The 22,482-nt window shown below is 42.0% G+C and overlaps 1 protein-coding gene across 2 annotated transcripts in view; it reads right to left on the bottom strand.

Moving 5' to 3' along the window:
- Window positions 1–22,482, bottom strand: part of CNOT6L (CCR4-NOT transcription complex subunit 6 like) — a 31,997-nt gene that overhangs the window by 9,128 nt on the left and 387 nt on the right. Inside the window, exons 1-6 of one of the 2 annotated variants that reach the window (XM_061472230.1) lie at window positions 20,566–22,240; window positions 3,956–4,077; window positions 3,349–3,535; window positions 2,838–2,923; window positions 2,316–2,405; window positions 1,428–1,496 (exon numbers count right to left, since the gene is read on the bottom strand). In XM_061472230.1, coding sequence (XP_061328214.1) covers window positions 1,428–1,496; window positions 2,316–2,405; window positions 2,838–2,923; window positions 3,349–3,535; window positions 3,956–4,067 — 544 coding nt within the window. In that variant the 5' untranslated portion in view covers window positions 4,068–4,077; window positions 20,566–22,240. Of the gene's footprint in view, window positions 1–1,427; window positions 1,497–2,315; window positions 2,406–2,837; window positions 2,924–3,348; window positions 3,536–3,955; window positions 4,078–20,565; window positions 22,241–22,482 lie in introns of those variants that run through there. The other variant, XM_061472231.1, reaches the window with a different exon arrangement.

Below are 22,482 nucleotides of genomic sequence, written 5' to 3'. Positions count from 1 at the left end.
GCCAGCAGGTACCAAACAAGGCTAAACTCTCCCTGAAAAAAAAAATCAGCATTACTTCCAAAAGGAGAAGGTGTTGTGTGCATTACAAAGTAATGCAATCCCATTTTGCTGTCGATTCTTGGTTTCCTGTGGGGATGGGGGAGATCTAGATACAGGCAACAATTAGGAACAGCCTCTCGCTTTGGTAAGAAACCAGACAGAAATGCTGTTTTAGAATGCTTCAGTTTTAGGCAGTCTGATTTCAAAACATTTGTACTACATCCTTAGCACCTGTAAAACATTTCTAAGTTGTGTCTATTAAGCCTAAGAGGGAGAGAAATGTCTGGGTGAAGGCAGGGAAGAGAAAAAATGAATGCATCCATCAGCAAGCACCGAACAGATTATTTGGTCGCATTTGAAAAAAGAAAAGAGAGAAGTCAGCATGCAGCTCATCAGATCATTCAGCTTCACACACACTTCTTTCACACACAAACTTCTGAACTCCCTTAGGTTTTACACCAAGATTAAAAGATGGGAAAATGCAACATCCTAACACCATGCCACTGGAAAAGACTGTTCAAATCTGCACAGAAAGAAGTGAGGTTTTACTATGAGGCTATCCCACAGCGGTAACTTTTTATACTCATAGTCACAGAAGATTTCTGCTGTCAGGTTTAATTTTAGAACAACAAGCAACGCGGTTGTTACAGTTTTTACCATTAAATATTCCACAGCTCAACTGCCTAATGCTATGTTTCCTAATGACCTCTGAATTCTATTTGTGCTCATGAAGTTTGATTATAAAATAAAAATAAAGTTATAAAACTCCTCTGAGACACTGACTTAGGGAGGAATCTGAACAGAAATGCCGAACTTAATGCGGTGGTGGCTTACAGGACTTCTGGCATTTTTCATTTCTTCCTATTTTTTTTCTGGTTGCTCATATTCAGGATGAGCAGGCGAGGAAAAGCCGCCGGATTTGGACAGCCTGAAAAAATGCTGCCTCTTGCACTTTACCAAAAGCAACAATAGAGGGCACTAAACTGACTTCAGTCCCAGGCACTCCGCGTGTTTACTTGCAGATAGTCATTTCCCGAAGTCTCACTACGGTTAGCCTGAGCATGGACACAGCATTTGTACACTGCTATTTTACAGTTATCACTTCTGAGAAATGAATTTCTTTTAAAAAAACTCTTTTGCTTGGGCATCAGTGGCTGAAACATGTGTGAAAAAGCCTGAAATGGAAATGAAATGACCGGCATCCCATTCAAATTACAAAAAAGGTATGTACAGAACAGCCATATGTTAATCATCTTAGTACAAATCAACACAAATAGCTATTTTCAATCTGCTCCGTGTAAGGCAGAAGACTTCTCTGAAAATAAATCCAAATAAAAGTTTTGCAGCGCATCACTGTGTGAACATAGGGAAAAGAACCGCAGATTTACCTGAGGGCAGAATTTGGTCTCGTTCTTTTAAAGTAATCCATGGCCTTGGAGGCAGCTGCTCCGGATGAACTAAAAAAAAAAAATAGAAACCAGTGATTAATTCATGGTTTATATTTGTAAGTTACAATTTCTAAGTCAAAATGACAAGCGAACAATAATGTTCCATACTGTGCTTTGCAACCCCAGCTCCCTGAATCTTTTTACACTCTAGGGCAGGAAAAAATAATGTAAATGGCAAATGACTACCAATAGTAAAGGCAAATTTGTCAGTGTTAAGGTTCATCACTGTTTTTGTCACTTGCTTTCCAATCTAGAAGCACCACCAATGTACTCCTGCATGTTGAATATATTGCTGAAGAAGGAGGGGTAAATCCTGTAGTGGTTCAGACACCCTTTTCCAAGAACCTCACCCTCTATCCATCATTCCTGCAGTGTTTTAACCTATTAGACATCAAGAGGCAAACCAGAAAATTCAGTTACAGAGCCACAACACAGGATTCAAGTCAGATACTGGATATTCTTAATCACTTTGGTATTTTGATACCTAAATTTCACATTCTGCTTGCACTTGGATTATAATTTCTAGTGGAAAGTATCAAAATGGCTTCAGACAGAAAGACCTTGCAGTTTTGTTGGTAACTGAAGGGTTTCAAACAGAACAGTGGGAACAACTGGCTGCAATATGATAACATGGGAAAAGCTTGGACAATATTATTCAATCTCCTCCACAGTGTGTGTTTGTGTGTACAACTGGAACCACTCAACAAATGCAAAAGCAGTTAGAAAATACTCTGCCTTCAGCGGTTCAGACTCTTGTTTTAGCAGGAAATGCTGTCAGAAATGCATGCTTTTAACCACTTCTGTCAAACAGAGTTCTAAGGCTGTCACCTGCTAGATTGTCAAGCATGTAGTTCAGTAGCTTCCGAGTTCCGTCTGGGTCCTGGTAGAGGCTGAGAATATCTTGTGATAAAGGATTGCCTGCCAACAGCATAAAACAACAACTGGGTGATTAGCTGCCTGACTTTCTCAAAGCTTTCCAACCAAAGAAAATCTCCATAATGAGAAGAGACAAACTGACTCAGAAGATATTCGGGTTGCTTAACTTGTAACTGTAGAGTACCACAGTAACAGATGTTACAGAAATAGCTGGAACAGACTTTTATTTTGACTCACTTAATAATACAGTAGGTTAAAGGGTTTATTTACCTATCTACATATACGAAATAGCTTCATAAGGAAATCTGACAGCATTAAAAAAGCATTGTTTTTCAGACTGGCTTTTGCTACAAGCTTAGTATCTCAAATAAACTCTAACAAAATGCTGAGGTAATACACCAAGATTCTGAGCACAGCCCCCTCAGTTATTCAAGAGTACTCCTAGGAATATTTAATTGCAAAGAACACACTCACCTTTCAAACCTAGGGTTTGTAGCTGGAAGAGCCGTCCAAGTTCATAAGGCAAAACCCGTAACAGATTGTTATTTAAAAACAATTCCCTGCAGCAAATGCAAAAAACACTTTTGATGAGTATCACTTCAGAAGTGCATCTTCAAAGATGACACTTTGCACCCTGAATTTTTTTTGTGCTATGGAAAAATATGCCAATCTTCCCATTTCAAAGCATGACCAAAAAAAAACCATAAAAGCCACAAAACCCCCAAAATTAAATCAGGGAGAATTTAAACAGCAAGCAAATATCAAGTCTCAGTGAATGTTTCAGAGCAGAAACTACGTAGCTTACAGACATGCACCTGCAGAGATCAGTAAAGAGGGGTAATGAACCCTAAAGTAATTATTAGAACTGAAGCTTTGCACCCATCCTGAATTATATTAAGTACAAGAATGAAAAGCAAGATAAAATTCTTGGTCCCAGTCCCAGAATATAGATTTTTGAAAAGTTAACCAGAATAATTTCTCTCACCTGAGAGATATCATGTTTCCTAGTTCTGCTGGTAAACTTCTGAGTTTGTTGGATGACAGATTCAGGTAAACCAGATTATGAAGCTTGGCAATATCAGGTGGAATGCGAGTAAGATTATTGTCATTGAGATGCAGAGCAGTCAAGTGTGTCAGTGACCAAAGTGATGTACTTAAACTCCGCACTCTACCTAAAAAAGAAAAGAATCACCTCTTCAGTCAGGTTTGTGCTCTTAAACCATCAGATATTCTACCACTTCGCTGGAACACTGAGTGACACTTGCAGGAGATACCTCTGTGTATCTTCTCTACAAGCAGACTTTAAATAATTATCTAACCCTCCTAGATAAAAGGACAGAGATGGAGACACAGTTCTAGGGAAGCAGATGTGCTACCCAAAAACTCATGTCCAACCTGAGCTGCTGTTTTAAATGAACTGGGCTGAATATAAGCCAGCCAAGCTCAGACCCAACTGTTTAGTGAGTTACTCCTCCTCCCCCCAGCTCAGTAAAACTCTTTTCCCAATAGGATCCCCTACCTAAAAGTGCCCGGTATGATTCTGGGGCACCAACAACCCCACTGAACCAAAATTCAAAACCAACAAAACTCACCCGAGATCTCTAACTCAGCCCAGTGTGACTTCTTCCCATTGGCTACCTCTTCTGCTGACATGATGGTGTAAATTCTGCGAGGATCTGGAGGATCATATTTTTCCTTTGGCATCCCTGTTAGTCTGAAAAACCATCAAAACCATTACCGTCTGCCATTTCACATTTTATTTCTAGCCCCCCAGGAGCTTTCCTTCCCCAGTAATTGGAGAATATCCTGGAAATTGTCCCTGGACATGCCCTGGGGTTTCTGTACAATAAGTATTATGCTAACACCAGCCCAACTGCTCCCACCTTATGGAGTCAAGCAAGTGCTCAGACCTTTGCAGAATATGGGCTCATAATAGAAAAGGGCATTTCTTTCTGCAAAGTTTGGGTTTCTATAGTCGTGTGCAGCGTTATCTTGTACTGCCCCAGTGCAGACTTTCTGGATTTCCCAGTTTCTCTCCCAGACTGAAGCATAACCTACATCATTGCTGAGTTATTTGCTGTGTGCAAAACCTGCAGACAAGATGACAGCATTTCACTGCTCCTGGCAAAAGCACACGGGTTACTCCCTCTTGGAGTTTTCACAGGGAACCAGCGATTGAAGAGAAGGCTCTTCCCTTTGCTTTTACAGTAATTATTTTCAACATACAAAGTCCCATTTATATAAGACTCGAAACTGCAGTCTGGAGGGGAATTACCTCAATTTTGCCATTAACTGGCTATCTTCTCTGCTTTGTGCTTTTTCATGCTCAGTATCAGTCAAGACTTTTTTACTCCTAATGACCTAGGAGACCTAAAACGACTTCAAGTAAAACTCTCATTAGCTGTTCTTGTACATACAGGGCTTCAGCCCAGACACAAACTTTCGTATCAGATGCATGGATACATTTTAATATCAGATGCATGCGCTCTGGTCAGAAGAGAGCTTTGATGTCCCACTCAAAAAACATACACCTTCCAGATGGCATGGGGAGAAGTTTCCTTCCATACCTCCCACAAGAGAAAGACTCAGGGACAGGGGCTGTTTGATTTAAAAACATAAGGTTAGCTGAACTTGATGTTCACAGGTTTTTTCCTCCCCAGGCACATGAAATACCCAACCTCAATTTGATACAAATCCAAAGCAGCTGGCTTACAGGATGCATTTTTTTCTCCTCATACATCTCTACTACAACTGGCTGCAATAGCTGTGAATAATGACTATAACTCATTTGGTTTGCTGAACTGACAAGACAGAAAACTATGAAGAATTTGAGGAAACTAGTACAGGGGATTATTTTTTTTTCAGCTTGTCCTGAACAAAGATCACACGTCCCCTTTATGAGATTCAAGTACTGAGTTTCTTCCAACTGATACAGATCACCAAAACAGGGTTTGGGCATTGCAGAGGAGCAGGAGTTGTCAGGGCTGTCCCCTGAGAAGGGTCTCAGTTACAGGTCTGGTGTTTCCCTCCCTGACAAACATGCAAGGAAATTCCATTCACACTGAATTAAGGCTCCCTGATGCAAGCACAGGGCATATACAAGTCCCACATCTAATTATAGACAACTTCTATTTACAGGTGAAGTCATAAGGCGAGGAAAGCCACAGGGTAAGAGGATTCTGCCCTCACGCTGCTCGACTGCAGCAATTCAGTTCAGGGTGCTGAATGAAACTTAAGATCATTTAAGGATATAGGATTATACCTGAGATCCTTTGATCCATGTTTCAGAACTCCAAAATCAGGAGTGGTACTTCCCAACACAGTTACATGCTTTGGGAACACTAAATTTCCAATGCTTGGGTTTTGCTGGATTTATCTTCACTGTTAAATATGTGCATAAGCAAGAGCAGCCCTGGCCCCATGAAATGATTCCTCTCAGGCCCTGCTGAGAGCCACCAAAGCCCTATTTCACCTTTTCTCCCGGGCATCCTTGCTCTTAGACACATATGAAGCTAATCCACATTCCACCATGTCTCCACACAGCCCTTCCTGGGTTTTGCTAGACCCCTGGAACTGACCAGAGCCATCCAGCAGAGCCATGAATTGCTGCAAAGAGCACGGTCCCAAGTCCAAAGCCTGCGAGGAAACACATTGCAACACTATCACACTTTGTAGAAAAGTAATTTCCTCAAGTAGCATCAAGTGTGCTTCCTAAGGTACTACTCGATACAAATTTCATGTGATAGACACCAGAATCAAAACCACAGTCCCAGCGTTTCAGACCCAGCATAAACAGAGTGAGCCTGTCCGTGTCAAAAAGCAGCAAGCTAGTTTTGCAGCAAGTCACGCTGTGACATCACTGTCACAGGGCCACCTGCAATGATCCTTTAACAGAAAATGAGATTTTGTTACATGGCAATATTTATTTCATCTTTAAGGCATACTGCAGATTACAAGGGGAAACCTAAAAGCTCAGTGAAAATCAAGCAGAATATCAACAAAGGATTAAGGGTTTATGGCAGAAGGGAGTTTTTTTGATCTTTAAGACTTAGAACTGACCCAGGATGGGTCTCCACTTTGCTTTTTAATCTGTCACATCTTAAAACAATCAGTACTTCTACCACATCTGGACCTAGGACATCGCAAACTTTGCTGTCAAATACCCAGCAGCAGCATTTGGGTGAGCGCTTTGTGAAACACGCTGTGCTTACCAAGTCCTTTGCATTCTTTTTTCCACAGCATGATACCATGTTAGTATTAGACACAGGGAGCTTTAAATTTAAGTTTCTGCATACCGAAGCTCCTGCTTGCGCCACATACTGTTGGCAAAAAGCATTGGCTGTGATTGTTTCCTATGGGCTTCTCAAGGTGCATTTCTAGCTCAAAAAGCAAGCGGAATTGTTAGTGCTTCTGCTCGCTGTTTCATCACAAGCCAGGCTCAGATGACTAACAGCTCAGGAAGGTTCAGTCCAGCCAGGGGTCCTTGCTGTCACACGCACATCAATTCAAAGCCTTGAAACAGCTGCGGTCTCCTCCAGCTGCCAAGCAGCCTTGCTGGAAACCAAAGCAGGGCTTGGCATTCCCATTGCCAGATCCTTCACTGCTCACACTGGGGCAGAAGCTGGACAAACATCGCAGGGCCTGGTGAGGAAGTATTTAAAAAACTGTGGTGGTTGGACCATCTGAGTCACCCCACACTCATCCATACCTGCCCACAGGCCAAGAGATGACCACCGACCAGGTGACACCATCAAAAAGCTTTGGGATTACAATTTCCTCCCTGGCAGGGAACCCAATTGAATTATGCTGAAATGTTGCTTGTTATAAGAAGTGCTCTGCCAATTTAAAGCAATTTGTGGCAGTCAAAGGCCTTCCAATGAAACAAGCCCTGAACTGCGAGTCAAATGGCATGCAGATTTTTCAGGTATTAGTCACTTTATAATTATTTTGAAATAGTATTGACTCAAACGAGCATCAGTGTCATTTCCACAGTTACAGAAAAGCGAAAACAAATCAAATATACTTTCTTTTTTTTTTTTTACTGCATAACATTGAGCAAGACTTGAAAGACACGACATGTATTTTTTTTTTTTTAAGCAAAAATGAATTCTGCCTTGGTTCCCAACTCCTGTCGTTCCCATCGCCCCCTCTGCTTGTCCTGGAACTAAACCAGTATCCAAAAATCCCAACCTATTTTTGCTCAGTCTTCAGGGACCTACACCAAGTTCTCTGAATCAGTTAACCCCTGCTAAAACTTGCTCTCCACTACAGATCTAACCATGTAAACTTAAACAGTATGACCCTGATATTGTGGAAATTAAAGAAAACCTGAATATGAGAACATCAGTGCATTAGTAAGAAAGTAAGTTCTGCACAAACTTGGAGATCTGAGGGTTCCTAACAATGTCATGCTTATGCACCAGCTCTTTGGCTCCAAGTCCATCCTGACATCACAGGGTTACTCAGCTGAAACCCTAAGTATGATCCCAGGTGAATTTAAGCAGATCGAGTTCAGCTGTATATAAAAAGGGTTAGGGAGAAAGTATTTGGTTTGGAAGAGTTGCAAGGAGGAGGTTTGTGGCTGTTTTTTTTTTACAAGCTTGTTTTTATATGTTGCTGTATTTGCTGGCTTTTGTGTATAGGGTGCACTGGTAATTAAAGCCCCCCCCCCCCCCCCAGTAAAGACAAATGTAGCTACTGAAGGGGTAAAGTGTTAAAGAAGAAAGTTTTGAGGTATCAGGCCATACCACAGGCTTTTACTCTGAAGACTCGTATTTTTGGGGCAACAAACAACAGAAGCTTCTGTATACTTGGGAGTTTCAGTCAACCAAGTAACAACAGAAAAGAGCACTGCTCTTTTGCGCTTATCTATCTAAGAAGATCTCAAGTTGTACATGTATGGAGAATGTGAGATAGGGAGGTCGCAGTTAGCAATATGAAATATAAACTGTGACTTTTCTTAGGGAGAAGTTGAAAGCAGCCTTACAAATTGCACCCACATGACAAGAGAAGAAAGGACACCATGCTAAGGATTAGGAAATTTCTTAACTCATAGTATAATTTTTCTTGTATGGGTGGGGGAAATCAACAGCAGCTGTGAACATAAGAAATCTCTTCCATTACGCAGCACACACAAACACACCAAAGTAACTATCTCAGGGTTGTTGTGAGAGATTAAATGCATCACTATCATTTTTAATAAAGTCAGATCTCTTCTTCTGAAGGCAAATATCCCCCATCAAGCAGAAGGATTAATGTATGTTCAATGGGAAGAGAAAGCCTGCTCACAGCTGTCCAGATTATCTGGCATCTGTGTTGCAGGAGGGCTTCAAAGCTGCATAGGTCAAAGCTGCTGCAAAATAATGACCAGTCCCTTCCCTAGCGAGGTACAAGACACATTTCTTAAATTATAGTGACTATAACGTGTTGTTCCACTTAAGTTCTTCCATACCTCAATGCATAAATGAATTGTCTGTTTCTAACAAGGAAGCAAATAGAAAAGAGCTGCAACTTCATCCTGCTTCAGTTCATGGATGCGTTGGCACAACTCAAAATCCTCGCCTCCAGCAGAGTGACGTTCTTTGTGTTGTTTTTTTTCTCCCAGCCTCTGTATATAGATGAGTCAAACTGCCAAAGCATTTTGAAAACCATCCAGCAGACTGCCCTGAATCATTCCTCCTTCCCCTGTGCAGTAACAGCTTACTGTCCATCCGCTTCCATATGGTGATTCCTCCCAGGAATTAAAAATCCTGCTGGCTGACAAGGCCAGAGCATGTGCGTGCCCATGTATATACACAGGCACATGTTACTTACATTGGAAAGCTGGACCACAAGCTGGAAAACAGAGCCTTTTTTCTCTACGCATTTTGTAAACAGGCCTAAATGGTTGCAAAGGGAGGAGAGGAAGGTTGCTCCTCTGTAATAAGCGAGCTCTGTTTTTATGAGTGCATGACAAAAGTCTCTCCATTTTGGTTCCCCAAAGGAGAAGGGAAAGTACAGCCAATACCCACAAATACAAAAACTGACTTAGAGTACTTCAGGGCGATGAAGTTCAAGAAAATAAAGTTGATTGTTAAAGAGATTTAAAACTAATACTAGTATGTGTATATATGTGTTAGAGTAAGGTACACTAGGATATCATAGAGTATTTAGTGTATATATACAAGAAAGAAAATACGCATGGGGAATTCTGACAGTCTTTTGCTTGGATCTGAGTTTTCTTCGTTGTGCTTTCCTGCGGGAACATGTTCAACCACCTCTGCATATGTTGTCTCTACCAAGAGTTCAACACACACTGTGAGTTTGCCAACAAAGGTACTGTCTCCTTTCAATTTCTTATTCCAAGTAACCTGACTGGGAATAGAGATTATCAGTGAAACAAATAAAAATGCCTCATCATGTTTTTTTCTTTTATTAAGAAGAGAAAATAAGTTTCTTACAGTAAGAAACTGGTTTCTTACTGTCAATTCCCAATACTGAGATTACAGTCAGTCTTTGAGGAAAGTATAATCAAAGTGGGTAAATAGTGACTACTTGGATACAAGCATCCTATCAAGAGAGAATACTTAAACAGCAAGTGGAAATAAATCACAAGGCAAAGAATAAAATTTGAAGCAAGTATTAACTCTAAGGAGTAACAATTAAAATTTCAAGGTTGGCACCAGGGAGCTAGCAACAAATGAAGTCCACAAGTACAACTTACTCCTGTAATGCTGTTAGAAAAATACTTTGGCTTGCACTCTTCTCATCTGCTAATGCATTACAAAATACAGGAAGGTAATAAGGGGCTTTTCTTGAACCACATCAGTCATGCATCTAAAACCAAACCTGCGTTAGTAAGGCATCTTTGTTACTCTTAGGTTCAGTACTGAAATTCCTCAACTTGAAACTTTCAGTGAATCTTCATGCATATTGCAAGCTTAATGTTTTAATAAAACTGCCATCTCTTCTCCATGATCAAGACAAATACTAGATGTGGAAGATATTTCAACAAAGTAAGCTTCAGAAGTAATTTTCACAGTCTCTCCTTGTACCTATCACAAGGCATTTCTCCTTCAAGGACTACAGCTTTGTATTGCAACTCATGTAAGTAAAATGAGCAGAACTGAGAAGACCTAAGTAGTGAGATCTCTATACTGATGGTCAGAAGATGAAATGCTGTTCCTCAAAGCTGTAAGTGGTCAAGAAGCATGTTTGTGCTGAGAAGCAGAAGGGACAGACTCTTACTACGGTGCTGCCCCTGCCTGGCAAAATTCTATCTTTGTCATAGTCAAGGGAAAGCCATCCATCAGGTTATGAACAAGGTTGCATAGGCAGAAGGCATCTTCACAGAGTAACTTCAGGGTTGGGAAAAAGCATTACTGCTTGATCAGCTTGGCTGACAATTTGGGAAGTGTTGCAGTCTTTACCAAAGTGGCAGCAACCCTGTGTGAAACTGCATGCAGGATTTCATTCATGCAATCCAGCTAGTGAACAGGGAAGTGTGGTGAAAAGGATATGTCAATAGCAAGCACGGCAACAATATGATGGAATTTGTCCAAGCTTTGCTCTAGTTTTTATTCCATGTGGTACTTAGATTAGGCTCAGCAAGAGGAGGTTATTTAAGCTTTGCATGTTCAGTTTCACAGAAAATCCTCTCTTTGCAAGTTTCTTCATCAAGAGGTGCAGCAGCTCAGAATGTTCCACTGGAGGCTCTTGTACAAAGGGAGTCCCTGTACCTTAACTAAGTCCAGTAAGGAACTGCCTATGCCTGGCACACCAATGCTGCTCATGTGCTGTCAAGCCCCTGTAAGGCAAGCAAAACAAGATGTACGACCAGCTGCAGTGATGCTCACCCACCACATCCTGCAAGGCTTTGTGCCTCCTCTTTCTGTCCTGATTTCCGGCACAAGCTCAAGCATGGCGAAATACAAGTTGGAGTGGGAATAGTGAAATGCAAGAGGCAACCAAGAACCTACAGCTGGTTGTGAATTCAGTGGCAGTGGGATCACAGGGGCTTCACGACATCACTTCAGCAAAGACTGTAGAAGCTCAGAAAAGTATGGGAAAGTCACAGAAGCAAACCCCGGAGAAACAGAGCAAAAGCCAAAGGGGAGAAGTGGGAAGGGAGGAACTTGCTGTATTTGATTAATTGTAGAGCCAACTGGCACTAGCTTGATGGAAATGCTAATTGTCCTACTGACATACACCCACTAGTTATTTCCCCCCGTTCCCTCATCTCCTCTAAACGAAGTAGAGTCTTTTCCTAAATCACAGGTGACACAAGAATATCCAGGTTTCCACCCTTCCTTTTCCTCCATGTCACACCCCCACTTACAAGAACAGCTGAACTATTTACTGCATGAAAATACTATGTAGCAGTAGTTATTTTTAACTTCTGTACTTAGTTAACATTATAGTCCTTGCTCCAAAAGAACCAGAAGAGTGTTTGAAAGCCTATTACTCCTAGTTGCATATGTGACAACTCCTGAGTATCTCCATCAAGTCAGAGAGTAATAACCTGCCTTTGTCTGCAGATGCCTTTTATAAGGCCTGCTTTCAAAGGAGCTCTTAAGGGCTAGCTTACATGCAAACACAGGCAGGTAGCTCCTCAAGAACAAAGCTCTGCTTAACAGAAATGCATACAAGGGGTCTACTATAGGGCAAGAAGAGTTTGAACAGGCAGCCTGTAAATAAATCTAATCAGAAGCCCCTAAAGGGATCATGTAAAGAGTAGATTTATTTACACAAGTATTGCCCCCTCGTTCAAAGAACTGACCCATTTCAAATGCTGTCCCATCCCCTGGAGAGCGCTGGTCTTTTAATGAGATACAGGACAGAGGGGCTTAAAGGATTAAGAACTGCAGTCACTGGGAGTCCAGGGAAGGTAGCAGCTGGTGCTGGATCAGTAGGAAGCATAGAGACAAAATGCTGTCCTGGGCTGCAGGTACAAAAGAAAAGCATCCGAGTGCAGCTGCAACTTAAAGCAGGAAGTTTTCCTTATACCAGTTTGACATCAATAGGACCTGGGAGATGGAAAACTCTCAACACCAAGAACTGAGTGAGCATGAAGTGGTGTAGTGTGCAAGCTTCCCTCTGAGCCTCAAGAGAAAAAGCTGTTTTATTGACAAGCCTAATCCAACACCTTGGCTCATTCAGTCACTTGCTTAGAAATGATAAAGACCCTGTTCAGGTTGCCTCAAGCCAACACCTTGTCTCATTCAACTCCTCAGGATCAATAATTGGAGAGAAGTCAGCTATCGACCTGTTTTCTAAGCAAAGCTACACCGAAATTATTAATCCACACACACCACTGCAGCAACTTGGAAGCTGTCTTCTCAAGGAACACTTCTTTCTTTCCTTAAGATACAGTTCGAATCATCAATAACCTTTCATCTTTCAAAGTCTGTGCTAGGAGAAAAGAACAAATGAGATTATTTCCAAAGCTACAGCACTATCTCACTCTTTCAGCAGTAGGCTGCCAACACTTGAACAAAATAAGCAAAGCCTAGCAGCACTTCAGCTGCTCTCCCTATATGATAGACAGATAATGGCCAGCTTATCGCTCACAATCTGGAGGGTTTTTTGCAGCAATAATTAATAACAGGAAAATCTGCCACCACAAAACTTACTTCAGATAGCTTTAAATGTACAAGGCCTGCCCTGTTCAACTACAGGTAGGTTTGGATGTGCCAAAGCTCAAGATTACAAAAGGAGGAGTTAAAAAATAAAGGCCAGAGGAAAAAGTACACACCAATAGCAGAAACTGTTTTGCAATTGCTGGCATGATAAATTAGCATTTTCATATTACAGCTCAGTTTCAACGAGCCACAAGATGCTGCATTAGCGCTCGAAGTAGCTGGGCTTGTATGCTCAGAAGAGGAGGAGAAGGAAAGGGATCTTTTTAAATAAAGCAGTTTATAGGCATAAACCCCCTTCTCAGTAGGGTATATTTAAATGTACTTTACTTCTTTAATCAAAGAAGTAAAAAAGCACGCCCAATAGCTTGAAAAAAGCATATTCTTTGGATACCGAAATAAGTAATTTAGCTGCTTCTGTACCTGATTGTCTGGATCTCTCCTATGTGCAATTACTGATACTTCAGCTTCCAAAATTCTAGTTTTAAAATCCATGCTGATGAGTAGCAAAGATTCTTCTAGCTACATTCCAGCAAGGTGAAAAATGAGAAACTACAGTAACAGCCCAAGACAATCTCTGTGGGGACCAGCAAATTCACCTCCAGCAGAAAAGCAAGATGTGGATATCTGGAAGCTAAACTAGGGGCATCTGTGAAAAAAAGCTGCAATTTCCAGAGGGCCAAGCTGCTACCCAGTGCAGCGACGCTCTCAATCAACATTAGCAGCATGTTAATTCTGTCGCCCAGAAGGACTGATGTAATATTTAATTTATTAGAGGGAAGCAAGCCACACAAGAACAAACCGTGAGGTGTATGTTAGCTGTCAGGGGGCATGGCCGAGAGCTGGTATGAATTGTGCTTGTTCCTGTGCCAGAAGGTAGGCTGAACTTAGGTGGATTCCTCTGTTCAGCCACTTCAAGGGATTTCATCTAAAGTGTGTGTATTACCTAACCAGGGAATACCTTTGACAATTTTTTCCTGAAGTTCTTTAAACAGGTCAGTTTTCTGTTATTTCTAAAGATGCTAGCAGGTGAGAAGTTAATTCAGGAGTACCCTAATGTTGGTGTTTGCAAAGGCTTCCTTGTGGTCCTCCCTTCCTTCATGTCATGCTGAGTTTTGATCATGGTCCTTCGCTGTTGATACAGAGTTATGCAAACCACAGGGCAACACTGGAAAAGCTGCAGACCTGACACTTGCTTTCAAGGCACTGAGGGTGCAAGTACTCTCAACACTAAGTACTGTATAAACCTGCAAACTAGATAATGCGCTCTAAAAGTAAGTCAAATAAGAGAACAATGGCACAAAGCCCTGGTCCTGGCAAGCATCACTCACCACTGGGTAGCATGCACACTGCTGCTTTACAGAAACAGTGTCTAAAGTAAGATCACAGACACAGTGGCTATGTGGAAGAGGAAGGTATGGATTCAGGAATGCTGCAGCACTGTTGAGAGCTTGAGGTTTTGAAACACATAATTTTCCAAGTAGAAAATTCTTCTGAGTTGTACTCATCTCCCCTCATACATATCCAAGGTTGTTTTGTCCATACTTGCAGCTGCCATGAAATAAGTGGCCATCTCTTTAAAATGGAACAGTTCCACCTTTACGTGCACAGGATCTTGCAGTTCATCACAGGACTAGTCACTGTGCAGTCCGCAAGTCAAACCATACACCAAAAAACACATCAAAGGAGGAAATAGGCATCCTCAGTTCATAGCCTCACCTAAGACTTTGCTAAGTAAGTCTTCAAAAAGGCTGCCTAACCTTGTCATCTGAGACATTTCAAAGAGATCTTAGTACTGTAAAAAAATCGCCAAACCTCCTATCCATAGGTCTCAAATACTTAATACATCTGCTCCTCTCATCCACTTAGAATATTTGTAATTTATCCACTCCTTTGCAATCTTTTGCTCCAGACTGAGATGGAGAAGCAAAAGGATCATTGCACAGGTAGAATACAAGGTAAAGATAAAAATACAAGCTAAGGGCCATCTGACAAGCTGAACCTGACTCTTCCTGGCACTTGTTGACTGTATTCTGGTATGTGAGAAGTTGTCTGGCCCCGTTTTCCCTTTGCTTTCTTAACTTTCCAAAACAAAAAGGGATTAGAGGAAAGGCGTTCACAAGTGGAAATTTCTGCTGGGTGGATAATTCATCCTGTGCTAGCTCTCCCACTTCCAGGGCCAGTTTTAAATTCATGTAACAGAATAAATATAAATTGACTTGTAAGGGTTAGAGGAAGCAGTAACCAGTTTTCTGGAACTATTGCTCCATTTGGCCTTTTCCTGCCTGGAGCTACAAGTTCCTTGACTGTAAGAAAATGCAAAGAAGAGTGTTTTCTTTTACCTGGAGAGCACAGTTTCTGACAATTGTTCTACTTTTAAATCCCTTGCAGATCAGTTTGAAGTCTCCTATCTGTATCAGTAGGAAGTACTGTTTTGCAGCAGACCATGTCATGTGTGCATACCAATACATGCTCTGACAAGAAGCAAGTGAACCAACCCTTTCCAAAAGGCTGGGAAACGCTGGCAGTGTCCCAGTGCTGGTACTGGTTCCTATCCATGTTTCTCGCCATGGATGACTGGGTGACAACTCCCACGCTTTCCTTTGAAGCAACAAGAAAGATGAAGGGTATTCTCCACGTGTTAAGGCTGACTTAAGATAAAAAGACATTTATTTGAAGGATATATACCATGTTTGTGCCATTTGGAAGCTTACTTACCTCACACAAGTATGTATGGCAAGCAAGTCTGGAGTGAGTGTTCACCTCCACCCCCAAGAGCAAACTCCCTAGCTTCCATGGAAGAGACAAATTTATCTTGAGTGCTTGAAGAGCACCTTTCCTTTGAAGCTTCCAAGTAACTTTTTAGGCCATGAAATCTTAGTATTAAGCACCAGGAGCAAGAACAGCTGCAGGCCATAGAGCTGAAAACATAAAAACCTGCAGGACCTCTCCACTCTGCTGTTTACAAAACACAGGATGATAATATCCAGCAAAGCACACAAAGTATGTTTTCTGTTTCCCTGTTTTCTCAGTTTTCCTCTAGCACATGGAAAAGTTAACACCTAAAAACGTGCAGAAGGAAATCCTCAACATGCTTCTCTCTCTACATACTTAAAGCGAAGCCAGAGCCTTCTGAGAGAACCTCCAGATTGATTTCTTAGGAAGAAAAAAAAAAAAAGCAAAACTTATTTGTGACTAGAAGACATGAAGACGCTCAGATGGAAGCATTCCTTAAAAGCAAGGGGGAAACTACCCAATCAATTAATTCAGCTGCCCTAAAGGATAAACAGCACACTTGAGCCCAATGTACAAATCCTGACTGTTATTAACAGCTTGACCAAAAGCAGTTGTTTTACGTAGTTATCTTTGTACTTGTGAAATCTGACAAACTAAAAAAGAAGTTCAGTGAACTCTTGACACCAAAGCAAAAAGGGGAAAAAGGAAGAGGAGGTCACTTTGCACTATTGCTCTCTATGTGAGGTTCAGGTCCCTCACTTGGAGAAGAAACTCGCTGGAGAGTTGTTTCAGCTGGTGTCAGAGTGGGCACTCCAGGAAATAAAGAAGTTTTCTGGGTCTCAAATTCACCTAAAAGGCAGACATCTCAGCATTTACAAAACTTTGCTTAGCAGTCCCCCCAAAAACCCACCTTTTCAAAGCTATCTGTCAGTAAGGCGGGTTTCTGGAGTTGTCGAAATGTCTCAAGAATAAAAGCAAAGCCATTTCTTAAGTAGGGAAACCTCCCTTTTCAATATCAGGACCCCATAAGGTGAAGGTTACATATCCCTTCTCTCTGTAGCTATGACCTGTGGCATGTGTATTGCTAAAGCAGAAGGTAACCACTTTTCCTCCTTGCTTCTCCTGAGGAGACCTTCTCCTCTCTGCCTGCAGACAACAAAACCTCCCTCCATAGCCATGCAAGGCTAAACATTCCTCTCTCTCCTGTAACTTGCAGAGATGCTTCAGCCCACGAATATTTTTTGCCTTTAAAAACGTTTAAGTTAGTTTAATTGTGTTTTTTTGTTTTGCATGTTGTAAATAGGAGACTGGGGAGCTTGGTGACTTGCAGTAGCAGTCATAGAAGGATTTGTGGCAAGGATAAAGGACCCTTAGGCAGGAGACCTGGTTTACATTCCCCTTTCCAGTGCAGGCCTCTGGAGACCACAGGTAGGTGCATAACTTGGGACGGGCAAAGGTCCACGGGCTTTTCAAGGAGAGGTGCCTCCAGTATTTTCCCAGCCATAAGAATTCCTGCTGCTCCTAGCTGAGGGCACAATAGGTTTTCTTTAGGGTAAGGAATAATCCTGATACACAACAGCAGGGATGATGGCAGGGTGCTATGAAGGATTTAGTCCATTGGTGTCTGTAAACAAAGATTTACTAGTCCTCAAGCTGCAAATGCGGGACGGAAAATCCAAAACGAAAACCCTTCTGAAGAGCCATCACTGGGCTGTCATATATATTCCTAGACTTTTCCCCCAAGTGGACCTGCCAGGTGGCCCTGCTGCTGTTCTGAGCCTGAGACCACTACTTTTGACACTGCCATTTTTAACCATCACTGCCACAAGCAAGCCTGAATTTGCTTTGGGCAGTGAAGCAGAGGGAAAAACCCTTCCTCTTCCTCTTTCCTCAGGCCCTACTCTCACTGTTGTGCTCGAAGTGGAAGTTTCACTTTCCCCAACGTTTTTAGTTTTGACAAAGAGGAGAAAAGTATTTAATTTCTCTGCTGATGGCACAGTGTGAACACCTTTGTTAATAGGACTGTGCTGTAAATCTGCCTGCAGGCAACGTCCACGTGGTATTAACTTCATTTAAAATACGCACCTCTACCAGACTTCATACCCAGTGAAATCTGCAGTCCCTTTTAACCTCATTTTATATACCTTTCTCATAGAAAACATAAAGCTCCCTTACAGGCAAGCAGAATGTGAAAGACAATAAACCATTTAGCTAAATGCCAAGCAGAAACAGCTACAATCCTGTGCAAGCATAAAGCACCATTAATCATTTACATCAGGAAATACCAAAGTGAGGGTGAACACACACAACCTTATCTGTGCCTTGTGTACACATGGAGGTTACAAGCATTAGTTAAATTACTTGTGTGCATGACACACAATGGCTAAATGTGTTCTGTTCCTTAGCCACAGGTGCTGACTTCCTACAGCTTCCAAAATCTCTGTGTTCACTCACTACAAGTGAGTTGTAGCTAAAAATGTTGAGAGCTGCTGCTTCTTCATCTTGGAGCATTTTTACCAGCACTGCTTTAATATCTTCCGTTGAAAGGGATGATATTTGTTTCTTGTAGAACATCATGCAATGCATTTCTGCCTACCTTGAACGATATTTTCAATGACCACCTCTCAAACCCTGGAGGGAAAGCTTTCTGGTAGTGTCTAAACACTGTTACTTGATCCTCTGTAGGGAGATGTACAAGCAATTGTATGCATTGTTTTTCTAAACAGGATACCAGAGTAACTTCTTTGGAGAGATTTTCTTCCAGTGTTCTCTTGTATTCAGAGTACTATCAGTTTGGGTTGTGGCATTTTGGGGAGTTGCAGGGGTTGGTTTGTTTGGTTTTTTTTGTGGATTTTTTTCTTGTTTTCAACTCTTAAGAGAGAAGTTTTTCCCCAAATAACAGAAACCAACTCCCATCCAGTACCTTGCCATTACAGGTAGGTATCACAAAGCCCTGTTACGAATTTACCAAGCTTCAAACAAAGCCAGTCAGTGTGTTCAGCTAAAGACCTTTCATGGAGTCTACCTGCAACTTTCTCTGAGATTTATTCCAAAGCACTCCTGAAAGAGGCACAAATGGATCCAGTAAATCTTGGGCATAGAAAGTCTCTTGGCCATCTCCTGTGGGGTATACTTCAGGGTTTACTTTGACCTCTATGAACTGTTTGATCTTTATTTGGGTGGTCTTGAGGTGGGAGGTACATGTGTGAATCTGATGACATGGACCTGAGATGCACATGCCTTTTAAGATGGGGAAGGGGAGCAAGAGAATTTCAGGAACATTGCCACTGAGTAAAGATAAAGAAACATCCCGAGACAGTCTCTTTTTTTTTTTTAATCATTACAGGTGAGATGGAAAAGCTGTACAGGCATACCACTGAAACCCAAAGAACTAATCAAAAGGTGAAGTTACACGGCTGATCTAAGAACCAACACTTTTAAAACATGTGGATGCCCTGCAGCCTCCACCTCCTGCTCTGTTTATTTGCTGTCAGGTTAGTGAGCAAAAGTGGTTCAGCACAGGGTCCGATGTGTGGCAGGGCTGTGAGCAAAGCAGCACTTCCCCATCTGGCACTGGCAAAGTTCAGTTGGCTCAGCTGGGATAGCTGCACCATTGAGACAGTGTGCTGTATGTTTTGACACACACGTTAGCTGATAACCTGATAAAAGGGGGAAAAAGCACAGCTCATGGATTTAGTCAGGGTTTTTACACAGCTTTCCACAGCAATGGAAGATCTGACAGCTGTCCTGAACAAGCTAAGTACAGCACTGAAGTCACCTTGCTCCCCCCGCCTGAGCCACCCCAGAGGCACAGACAAATGTAGGGGAGTGCTATCTGTATCTTTCTGGTGATAGCAAATCTGTCTGAGACACGAGAAATGCTCTGATAAACTGCAGAAAGCAAGCAACAAGCACCCAAGCCTTGATTACAGCCTGTCATCAAGAAAAGCACCGAATCTGGGGGGGGGGGGGAATATTACAAGAGGCTTAGTATTTAATGCTCTAAAGTTGTAAATCCACAACAAATCCTCCTGAGTTTAAATATGCCTAAGACATATTTTAACTTTTTTTTTTTTTTTTTTTCCCAAATGCCATCTTATGCTCCCAAACAAATAAGCTGCACTGTTACATTTGCTTTCTCAGGATTCTGCAAATGAGGTTGCATCCAGTGCCTCGAGTGCTCCTCTGGCATCACAAAAGCTCTTTCCAATAAATAGTAAGCAAACCATTTATTTGTATTTATCTCCCCTTTTAAAATCAAATAACCCAAAAGTGTCCAGCAGATTAAAGCAGATTTAAGCAGTATCTTTTTCATGGGTGGCAAAAAAAAAGTTTGCCCTAAAATTATTCATGTTACTGAGGCATAATTTTACCACTTAAAAACAGAATGGCCCTGGAAAGGTTTCAATAACAAGAAAAAAGAAATACACCTCCCCAGTTGTGCACACAGTCTCTGAACAAAAAAAGTAGCTACTGTGATCTACCTAAATGTAAGTTTTTCTTCTTGTTGTTATAGATTTAAATTAAGTAAAGACTTATCCAGCGTGGAAACAAATTATTTTTTCTCCAGTGGTGCCTTTTTATTTTACTACCAGAGTCTGCACACACCTTGGGATCACTTTCTTGCTTGTCTCTTATAAAACTGGTGTGAAGACTAAATATTACTGCACTTGGAAAACTTGGTCAAAAGCCTGCCCCCCTTTTTGAAAAAAACAAGACTGTTAATGAAAAACCACTACAGTCCCCATGGGGGAATAAATAAATAAAATCCCAGCTTATCACATGAAATGGAAGTTTTATAAACACCTTTTGAAGGAAAGAAAACAAGTAGCAGCTGTAATATCACTTACTTTCAGGAGAGAGTTCTCACTGCAAATGTGAACTCCTACAGACAGTGGATGGGAAGAGGAGAGCCATGCACAGAAATTAAACTTGACCAGTCGTCCCTTCCAGGCCAGGCAAATAAATGCCTGATTACACTACATTCCCAGAGCGTGGTGCTTTACTGGCAGCAGTGCTGCCACCATGATATGGAAAAACAGCCTTTAGAAACGAAAACAAGCTGTATCAGTAAAAGTGCACTTTTGCAGATAACTGCTTCTACAGCTAGGACTTCTGCTGGCACAGCTATGTCAGTCACGGGTCACACTTCGTCACAGAGCTCCCAGACAGAGCTGTGCCAGCAGAAGTTTGCCATACAGACCTGGTGGGGAAACTCAACGGTGACTAAAATGAATGTGCAAAGTTCTGTGGTTTCCATACTGCTGCCAAACTCTGTTTTTCTAACTGTCTGGTGATGGGTTGTCTTACTTCAGTGCTGGTGGCAGATTAGGACCTCAGCTTTCCAAAGACGGAAGAAACCTAAAGTTAGTTCAGGAATGTGGCAATACCTATCAGCCATTTACACTGCACTTTATCCTTCAATTAAATATACAGACTGAACTGGAAAGAGTGCCTGTAGGAAGAAAAGATGAAATGGAATAAATTAAATTCTGCTGTGCTTCAGCACTCAGACAGCCCTTGCTTTTAGTACTAAGAGAACAAAACTGAAAGTGTTTAACGGGATTTATTTAGCAGACAGCAGAGCACTGCAAAATTGCCACTGTTCAGTTAAACTGAACAGTCAATCTGTAACGGGGCTTTTGTCATCTTCAATCACCTTTGAAGACAGGGAGCAAGGAGATTTAACACCCGAGTTGATGCTCTGACATAAGTTCTATTTGGATGAAGCAGGCTGTGTTTCAGAAAAGCAATGTTTGGCAGTACAAATTTCACCGTCGCTTCTTATTTTGACAGGGAAATAAAATCACGGGCAGTGCTGTATTTTTAAATGCCATGCTCAACCTCATCAGAGGTTTTTGGCCCTCCAAATTGGGATACAGCTTCTAGGAATTCCTTGGGTTGTGCCACAAGAAGACTTTGGTGTTACAAATAATGTATTTTTTAGGGAGGGAAACACCTCAAAGGAATGGCACGGGCTAAAAATAAACACATTGTCATCACTTTCATTATCAACCACGTCTACACACACAGGAAGTATAACCATGAGCGACTTTGGGATGAGGTGTTTTCCCCTCCAGGTTAGTTTTTGGATGCACGACAGCACGTTTGTGCTCGGTGTCACGGGGAGGGGATGGCACAGGTATGAAATGAATTGTAGCAAACCTTCCCGCTTGGACAAGGCCATCTAAACTTCCTATCAGCAGGCCAGCTCAGGACAAGTTGTAACTCCCCAGAGCAAATGCTCAGCAAGCCTATTCAAAGTTTCAAAAACGGCCTGATAAAACCCTACTTGCCGAAAGATTTCAGAAGGTCAGATAAAACTTGGCGTGGCCATGAAAGGCAGGAAGCAACCAAGCCCTCCGCCATGTTTACCGAAAGTACTTAAGTTTAAAAAGCAAGCCCCAAACTGTTACAAAAACTCAGTGTTTAGGTGCGTTGTTTTATCTGCAAGCACCACCGCCTGAGCTGGAAGCCCAGCTTTTATTGCAGGTGACATCCCTGCCTGTCTTCCTCGTATGGGACTGCTGTGGAGTACCACGAAAAAGCGTCCAGACCTCTGCCTTCCCCAAAAAACATCCCCCAAGCTTCTCTGTGGGGTCACCAGGTGAATGTCCCACCATGGGATGCTGGCCAACGCAGAAAGGACTGGGGCCAAGTGCTTATCCCATGGCCCGGGTTCACCCCACTGCCCCAAGCCTGGGCTATGTGGTGACCTGACATCCCAAAAGCAACTCGGGGGGGCGGCTGCCAGTGCCGCCGCGGCC

This window comes from Pezoporus flaviventris, unplaced genomic scaffold (assembly GCF_033815535.1).
Source record: "Pezoporus flaviventris isolate CSIRO_AGI_PZ_B2104156 unplaced genomic scaffold, CSIRO_AGI_Pfla_v1 ptg000070l, whole genome shotgun sequence".
NCBI classification, from domain to species: Eukaryota; Metazoa; Chordata; class Aves; order Psittaciformes; family Psittacidae; genus Pezoporus; species Pezoporus flaviventris.
This window is presented reverse-complemented; position numbering and strand designations above follow the sequence as displayed.